Source organism: Urocitellus parryii, chromosome 1 (assembly GCF_045843805.1).
Source record: "Urocitellus parryii isolate mUroPar1 chromosome 1, mUroPar1.hap1, whole genome shotgun sequence".
In the NCBI taxonomy this organism is placed as follows: Eukaryota; Metazoa; Chordata; class Mammalia; order Rodentia; family Sciuridae; genus Urocitellus; species Urocitellus parryii.
The window spans coordinates 246252628-246262306 of NC_135531.1; the positions used below are offsets into that span (position 1 = coordinate 246252628).

General features: G+C 38.2%; 1 protein-coding gene across 1 annotated transcript; it reads right to left on the reverse strand.

Annotated features, from left to right (window-relative positions):
• Positions 1 to 6230: 6230 nt before the first annotated feature.
• C1H2orf66 (chromosome 1 C2orf66 homolog) lies at positions 6231 to 8076 on the reverse strand. Its single transcript, XM_026408843.2, has 2 exons — positions 7954 to 8076; positions 6231 to 6410 (listed from the first exon to the last, which is right to left on the reverse strand). Exons 1-2 carry the CDS (start codon positions 8074 to 8076, stop codon positions 6231 to 6233), a joined length of 303 nt encoding a protein of 100 aa, XP_026264628.2.
• Positions 8077 to 9679: the final 1603 nt, after the last annotated feature.

Below are 9679 nucleotides of genomic sequence, written 5' to 3' on the forward strand. Positions count from 1 at the left end.
GCGCTGGGGCCGCGGAGAGGGGGAACACCTCGTGCTCCAAGGAAACCTGCCCGGCCCGCGCCGCAGACACCGCGCTCGGGTTCCGCTGGTGCGCCAGGCCCGGGGCTTTCTTCCACCAGCCTCGGCGTGGAGCGCCAGGACGCGCGGTGGATCACGCAGGGCTGTCCCCAGCCGCCTACTGATGAAAACTTTGGGGCAGGTGGGAAAAAACGTGCTTCAAAGAGACTTTTAAAATCTAGATAATTTCCCTTCACTCCACGAAATTGTTTTTATTCTCATTTCTAATCAGTTTCCATTTCTGAAATTTTTAAGAAATTAATCCGGTCTTGGCTGTAATGATTTCCCCCCTTAATTTAACTGCTCTGCCACGTGCGGACTTTCCTTATAGCTCCTGCTGCAGAAAACTGAAGTCCTCACACAATTTACCCTTTAAACCACATCACCTTCGTCTGACACCTTCAGTTTTCCCATTTTCCATAAATCCTCAAAATCTGGCTTTCCTCAGGCATCTTCTCAATACTTGATGAGTTTATAGGCTGATGCCATTTAGGGCAACTACTGTCGTACAAATTAAGTTCATCTGTCAAGAAAGTTGTTATTCCCAATGCCACAGTGGAGTTACTAGTAAATAGTAGAATCAGGATTTCTTAAATTTCATTTTTGGTGCTAGGGATCGAATTTAGGGCGTCGGGTATGCTAAGCACCCATTCTACCACTGAACTACACCAGGGCCCTAGAACCAGAATTTGATCCCTGATCTCTGGCTTCAAATCCCATGTTTGAAATTGTGATGATTTACTGTCCTCCCCTTAATGAAGCTGTTTTTCAACTCCACACTCTGATTTACTGTGTCTCTTCATATCCTAGAGACTACTTGGAATTATTTTGAGAATAGCACTAGCTCATGTGTCATCATAAACTCTACTCTAGTCCAGTAATTTGTATTCAAAACATGTTTGTGAGTTAAATTGAATGGAAATGAAAGTGCATTTGAAACTGTGAGCAAGGGAGTTGAGGTGTGGAGAGTATAGCTTGGTATGTAGCTAATGTTAGAGACAGTTACAGGGAGTCTGTCATTTGACCATCTTTATGACAATCCAGGTGAAATTAAGCAGCAGTAGGATGGCAGAATGAGAAGCCAGGACCTGCAAAAGCAGGGCTGCTGGGTGAGAGGAAAAAATATCTCATACCCTTTCTCAAGAGGAAGAATCCTCACGGTACTATCAGGGTATAAAATAAGAAAGGTGAACAAGTGGGATATGTCAAGGTAATCCACAGAAATTATTTGTAGGAATTTTCCCCTGAAGTTTTCCAGGCAGTCGGGATCTGCCTGGAAAACTTCAGGGGAAAATTCCTACAAATAAGAAGTCAAGAGTCTCAAGTTCTAACTCTCCTAGGGAAAAAGAAAAGAATCAAAGCAAGAGGGGATGGTAAATTGGTAAAAACACTCTAAGACCCAGATGGTTTAGACTAGCTTGTTTTATTGTTGGATACCTAGAATTTGGGAATAACAAATCTGAAGGTACAGATTTCCATTAAAGAAGAAGGAAGCAATGCACAAGGGGTGGGTGGAGAATCTTGATGACGTGAAAGTTCTTTTAGAAGTCAGAACACACTTGAGTAACTTGAACTTTAAATCTTTCTGTTTTTCTTTTCCCCACTTCCTGGTAGTGATTTGTCCCCTGGTGAGTCAGCGGCATCCACATTACCTTGTGATGAAGCAGAATTGTTACAGCAATAATGAAAAAAGCAAGAAGAAACATTTTGGTTCTTCAGACTGATTTTTGAGAATCAAAATGGGAAATCTGAAGGAAGCAGAACATTGAATTTATACCATGACGAGAGAATTAAGAGAGTATAGAGAGAAGAGATTTCTCCATTCTTTTTTCTTGTCAAGAGGAGGAGTCAGGAAGAGCTGTGACACTTTTGGGGAGGCCATTTTACCAGGAACTTTCACTTTTCTGCAAAAGCTTGTGGTAAATTTCTCTTTATAGAGCAAACAAGCTCAAAAGTAGAGATAGTGCTTCTTTCTGGGACATAGAGTTTTGTTTTATGATCAGTATAATAAAGATAATGTTTCTCTCCAGGGCAAAGTTTGAGCATTTTTGCAAGCAGCCCCATTATAAGAGTAGGAATTTCCTAGTTTGGAGCTCCTCACCTTTGGCACAAACCCACTTGTGCCAAGCATGCCCCTGAACCCACATTTGCATGCCCTCCTTCAATATTTGGGGGATGAGGAGAACCCACATGAATATAAAATTCATGCTGCCTGTCACATCATGAGAAATAAAGCCAATTGTCTCAGACCGGAGTTTCATGTGACTGCCTGGATTGATGAAAATGTAGAAAACTATTGTGTAGCTTACAAATACAATACAACCATACACTCTCAACAGTTCTTGACCAAACTAGATCTGAGACAGAGAACAATAGGCTATGTCCTGAGAATGGGGTCCTCACTGAAAAAGAGCAGGGTCAGTGGTGGGAGGCTGCCAAGGTCCTAAGTAGAGGAGTACCACAGACCCCTTGAACATTTGCAGAACATTTATTTCTGTTCAAGGAAAGACTACAGTTCTTCAATTTTCCTAACAATTTTTCTGTTTCCCAGGGGTGGTGTGAAGACCAGAATTGACACAAAGTGAAGATTTTGCCTTCTCCAAATGCCAACAGTGAAGCCAGAATTAGACAGGCAGTCAGTATAGATAGGTAAATTGAGTCAGGTCAGATCAAGGAGGCCAATTTGAGTGAGCTCGGGAAGTTGGAGACTGTCCCCTGAAGGATTGAAATGTTAATTCCTTCAGAGCCCTTCCTCCACCCTATCAAGAACCTGCCCCTGCTCCTACCTGTTGCTAAGGTAACCTGTCCCAGGAATTGCCCCCCACCTCTTACAGGGAGTTATAAAGTTGTTAATGTGTCCCTGGCTGGTCTTATCCCATCCATCTGCTTCTCACCTTTTGGCCATCCCACTGAGCATCTCCTGGGCCTAGTCATGTAGGAAGGAAGGAGAGAGATAGAGGAAGTGAGCAGGAGAATAAAGGAAGCCTAGGACATATTAAAAAAAGGCAGAACTCGCTTCTTAGGATACCAACTATGGCCCCCTTCTCCCTCCTGGGAGAAGTCTGTTACCCCCCTTTTTAAATGAACCCTGCTTTGTATGCTTGCTTCGGCGTGCTTCTCTAATGTTATACTTCAATATGTGAGGGAGCAGAACTCGTCAGCAGTAACCCGAGGTATCAATAGCATCATCATTATGGACCTCAAGGCAATGTGGAGTAAGGGCTGCTATCAACAGCTACTAATTGTGATGAATTTTGCAGCTGAAGGATGCAAAATTCTGCCCTGAGACTTTGCAAGCTCTTGCCTAAATCCTATGTGAGTGTCTTTCCTTTTCAAAGGTCCTGAAGCTGATAAGCACTCCCTTTGTGGTGGTCTTGACACCCAGTGGTGGAGTAGGAGTGAGAAAAGGAAAACCACTGGTACTTGGAAAGGAACTCAATAGCAGTTAAACACTCTCTTCCTCATAAAAGCTATGCTTATCAATAATTACTTATATTTTAATGGGAAAGAATAATTTTGTCAACTAAAAGCAGCTTCCATTATAGTGTGAAGGATAGTAGAATAGGGCACAATTACTTCAATTTAACAAGTGTTTATTGAACACTTGCTACATGCTAGCCATTGTGCTAGCCTCAGGAGAAAAAAAAAAATGGAGCCAGGAGGAGTCCTGTATGGTTATTTTCTCAGTGGCTCTGGAGGCTAAAAAAGGAGGATTGTGAGTTTAAAAGCCAGCCTCTGCAAAAAGTGAGGCGCCAAGCAACTCAGTGAGACCCTGTCTCTAAATAAAATACAAAATAGGGCTGGGGATATGGCTCAGTGGTTGGGTGACCCTGAGTTCAATCCTTGGTACCAAAAAAAAAAAAAAAAAGATTAGATATGATATTTTTCTCACCAAGACCTCACAATCCTCCAGGGAAAACAGACATGTTTACAACTAACGACAATAAAATTCATTAAACTAGGCAGAATTTATTCTTACATAAACATTTATTCTTGATATTCAGTATTGACAATCCACAAAAACCCACTAAAACTATTTTGGAACATACAGATTAACATTGTTAGGACATTGATGTTCATATTCTAGTACAGTGTTTCTTTTGCAGGAATCACAGAGAAAATGATATAACTATCCATAATGATATAGCACAGGTAGTCATTCCAAATGAGCATATGGGAATTAGAATAATTTAGAACACACTATGATGAGGAGAGGAGGTTGGTTGGAAAAGAATAGAAATCCTCCTGTTTCTCCTCTCTCTTCTTGAGGAGGTTGTGTTCCACAGATTGAAGACTGAGTGTAGCTAGAATATTTGATTTAGCACAATGTCAGCCTCTGAATATATTAGCATGAGAGCATCTTCCAGAGACCTTGGTACCTCCTAGAATCCCATATCTGCTTGCTTCCATTTCGACGTACTCTCATTTGGTATGAAACTAATATTGTGAGTTTTTAAGGAAAATATCTAATTTGGAAGATTATTATCTTTTCACCTATGATGTCTTTTTTTTCATGTTTTTGTGAGTCCTATAAATACATGCAGTGCTCTACATCAATATGATAATAGAAGGGAAAAACACTCCAAAATATGCGCATAAGTCACATACATCCCAAAGGTCCAAATATTTATATATAAATATGGGCATGTAGAATAAAATCATTACAAATTGACAAATAAGCATAAAGGAGAAGTAACATGCAAAAGTTTAGCCATGACCATGGTGGAATAGTTCTAAAGAGAAGCTGCTTCTGTAGTTTTAAAATGGCCTTGACTCCTGAAAGAACAAGGAAATGATATAATGAAATAGAAAATTAAGACAAAGACAGCCAACTCAACATAATTCAATGAAAACTTTTTGTTCTCATTTTTATATCAGAGATATTAGAAATATAGAGCTCATAATTATGAAATTACTCCAAATCAGAAGCTCAGCTTCTTTCACAACTTTGAATAATTCCTATATTACCTCATTCTATGCTTACAGTAAAGTATCTATTTAGTACTTCTGTGATACTTTCTGTGAGGTAGAGATTAGTATCTGCAATTACAAATGAAGAAACTGAGGCTTACAAGCAATTTATATACCTCATACCAAAATAGGAACTATGGTATTAATGATTATTCTGTTTTAGCTACTGATACCCTACAGTCTGTTTATGAAAAATAGTCAAGGAAAAACTTTATTAATATCTTTCTGTTTATTCCATTTTATTTTTTCATCTTAGGATAGTATTCAAGTTCATATTTCACATCACAAATTGCATCTTTTTTAAAAAATAAGGATCATTATTTCTTTTAATCATCTCATTTTAGAGAACTAATAATGAAAACCCTCTCAAAAATACAATGAAATATAACAGTGGTTATGCTTCCTCACAATTTCACCAATATGTAGAAGAATGGGAAAATATTTTAATTACGATTCCATTCTGTTTATTATTCAGCCAAACAAGATGCTAATATGCTAGAACCATAATGTATTTTCTTGAAATGTACCATAACCTGCTTCTTTTAAAATGGTACATATAGAAGGCTAAAGTAATAAGAATACTAAATTCAAGTCTTAAACATGATTTTTTTTTTGGCAGTGCTGGGACTTGAACCTAGGGCCTCGTACATGCTAGGCAAGCATCTACCACTGAACTACATTCACAACTCCATAAATGCCATCTTTACTAATATTTTACCTTGTTTTTCTCTAAATTAGGAAATTCGAGTTCTATGAGTTCGATTTTCCCTTCAAAAGAACCATTCTTTTAACTTTTATTTTTTATTTAACCCAACTGCTCAATTTGATATATTTCTTTGTGTATTATTTTCTACATAACTTAGCTATATGACATGGTCTGAAAAAAGCTGTAGGTAAGAGTATGTGATATTTAATTAATTTAATCATTCTATTAAGAGTAACAATTCAATATTTTAATATATGTATCCCTAGAAATATATGCTTAAATTTGTAACTATTATTTTAAAAAGCCATACTATAAAATATTCAAACCAAACTCAAATATTTAATAGTTATGAGTATTATCAGAGCTAAGCACTTTTTTCTCTGAGGAAATAAGTCACTTTTCAAAGAAATATAAATCTCTACTTATGGCTGATTTGAATGTTTGGTTAGATCTTGGGAATAAAGCAACAACTTTTACCTGAGTTCAGAGGAAACTTTCAGCCTTTGAGGTAATTGGGAAAGGAATTTTTCTGTTCTTCATAGTCTGCAAACGCAGCAGCTATCAGTTCTGGCTGGAAAGAGAGAGGTCTGGGATTCTCGTTCATGGAGAAAGTATTTGGAAACCTCCCAAGATCAAGACCTCTGCCCTTAAAATATGCCTGAAGGCTTCTGAAAAACTAGAAAGAAAATATTCATTGCCATATGTAAATGAAACATCACAACTCAAATATGAATTTTTGTCCTCTCCTTTTCTCTCCCTGAATTGACTTTAAGACTAATCTAAGAAGCAGGAGGTTGAAAATCCAGAAAGAGAAGTTCAAGCTTCAGTTTGTCTTCTCCTCCTCTCCTCCTACCATCTTTCTTACATTTCAACCCTAAACAAGATCATTCACCATTGTTGATGAAAAATTCCAAGAGAGGAATGTCAATCATAATAGCACCACAGGCAGGATTCATTGTGAGCCCTCTGAGTACTGAGGTCATAAATGAATCTGAACTCCACATTTATTAGCTCAGTGTCTCCTCTGCTGAAGGAGAGAGCCACTTGCTGCCCTTGGCAGTAGTTTCTTTTTAAGTAAGTGTTTTTCAGATTCTGTTTAGGAAACAAACACATAGAAACTGGGCAAAGTACTACTGGTTTAATTATTCTAATCTACATTTCACATCATTTTCTTTAGAAAAAATATATTTGAAATAGTCATATCAACATGTTTATTGTATTTGGCATGCTTTAGAATTTTTACTGGTCTTCTGAATTCTATTTTCTAGATAACCATATGTTGAAAATATGCTTAGTAAGTTGATAACTATGCAGGGTCACTTTCCAATTTTTGTGATTAAGTTTTGCAAATGTTGGTTGTATGATTGTCTATGTTATCATCAGTACAGTTTATGTTGAGCAAAAACCAATTCCCTGCTATACTATTTACTTATTTATTCAGGTACTGGGGATTGAATCCAGGAGTGCTTAACCACTGAGCTGTACCCCCAAACCCTTTTTTCTTTTTTATTTTTGAGACAGGGTTTCACTAAGTTGCTTAGGGCCTTGCTAAGTTGTTGAGGCTGGCCTCAAACTTTTAATCCTCCAGCTTCAGTCACCGGGATTACAGGTGTGTAACCCAGCCCCTTTTTATTTTTTAAGAGAGTATCTTACTGGGCTGGGGATGTGGCTCAAGTGGTAGCGCGATTGCCTCGCATATGTGAGACACTGGGTTCGATCCTCGGCACCACATAAAAATAAATAAGTGAAATAAAGGCATGCTGTCCATCTACAACTAAAAAATAAATAAATAAAAAAGAAAGCGTCTTACTATGTTGCTGCTAAGGCTGGCTTCAAACTTGTGATCCTCCTGCTTCAGCCTCCCAAGTAACTGGCATTACTGGCACACACCACAATTACATTATTTTGTGTATGTATTAGGAATCAAGGCTATAAAGTCAATGTGTAAATAAGACATTTACAAATGTCATGTGCTGAGTATGCATAAGATCATTTCTAAATATAAATGTTTCTCCTTACAGAAATAAATGTGAACTGGCCAGAGAAACAATAGAATGCCCACCACTCAACTAGCAAAACATTGGACCTGTCCTTGTGGAAATCCTCAACTCCTGGTAGCCTCTTCTCAACTCTGCTCTACAATACAGGACACAGTGTGCATAATTTCACAGAGGTGCCAGTTCCACCTTATATTCAGCATGTCCCAGATGTGTTCTTACCAGATCACGATTTCTAGGGTTGCTGAGTGGCTTCCACTTGTCTTCATTTCTCAGTGTGGCTCCATGCACATGCCCAGTTAGCACCAGGGCAACACACAGCAGCAAGAGGGGTGCTTTGGACATGATGCAATGAAGCTGAGTAAAAGGAGAGATGAGGGGGGGGTAATCTATAAAGGTAGAAAAGGAAGGAGAAATGACTACTGGTTCACCTAAATTTTTCAACCATCTTTTCCATATTCACTTTCAAATGAGGCCCCCCAAATCCAGGTGATTCACTTAAAAGAGTCCATGATAAGGAGAGCATTATACAATGATGAGAAAAGCAATTATGAATACAACCTAGAAAGTCCAAGTATGCCTTTTTTCATCTTTGAATAAATACACACTTTGCTTTCTCCAAAGAAAGCAAGTTTTACAGCCAAACCTTAAATTACTTATGTCTTAAGATAGCAGCCTTAAAAAAGAAAAAATTACTTCAGATACCCTATACTGAGAAATGCCTCCAACATACACATCTGAGACAGAGAAATGCATCTCATACCACTATGAATACAGACTGTCTTTCCACCCCAATATGTGAAATGGAAACAGAAATACAAAGGGCAATAAAGCTTACCAGGAGCTTGGCTTTGGCTGGCCCTTGTAGGTAATCTTGCCTACAATCTGCAAGACGATTCATAGGTACTTATAACCCGTGGATCAGCTGGAGGTGGGAGTCAGTGACGTGTGCAGAGGATCAAAAGTAATGATCCCATTTTCATCCATGGCACAAAGACCCTTGAGAAGCTTCTTCAGGCATAGCCTATTTATCTTACAAATGCAGCAGCCTCTCCTTTAACTACTGAACATTTTAAAAAACACACGAGGCACTTCTCTACACAGCAAAGTGGCTTTCTCCCTTTTCACATTTAAGAGAAGATATATACATAGCGGCTGGGAATATGATGATGATGATCCCACCTAATAGAATGTTCTTTTGGAGATATCAGTTTTCAAATTAATAGCACTTTTTGAACAGGAAATTCTATTGCAAGAGACAAAATTGTTCTTTTTGACAAAAACCTTGTATTTCTTCTTAGAATCCTGAGAAGCTTTACAAGTTTGAAATAGTGGCATATCATAATACCCTTTTAAAATGGAACAGATATAGCATGTACTTCATGGAAAAAGAAAATATGACCATACCTACAGCATCACCTTACTGAATAAATCCCATTGGTAGAAAATAGAAGGGTTGAGAAATTGGACTTGTAAATTGGATTTGAGAAATTGATGAGTTGTAAAGTTACTTTGGTTCCAATGATTCAGAATAAAATTTTGGATAAACTCATTGTTGAGAAGGCTGGTGAGCTGGACCAGAACTTAGAATATTTGGCTATGGTTTCAGCCTTGCCATCCTGACCTTGGGCAACTCACTATGACCTTCATGTGTTTATTTTCTTTATTCATTAAGTCAACAAATTTACTGAATGCCTACTATGTGCCAGGCATTACACAAGGCTTTGAGGATCAGATGGTTAAGAAGGATAAATATATTTCCTGCCTTTAATGGTCAACCCGATTGTTGAGTAAGACAAACTTTTATCAAATCCTTAGACCATAACATGTGTAAATATAAATGATGCTAATTTCTGTGAGGAAAAGGAGAATGTGATTCAGTCTCCAGGTCAGGGAAGGCTTCTGTGAGAAAGTGACCATCCATTAGGTGTTGCCTAGGCAACCGGGA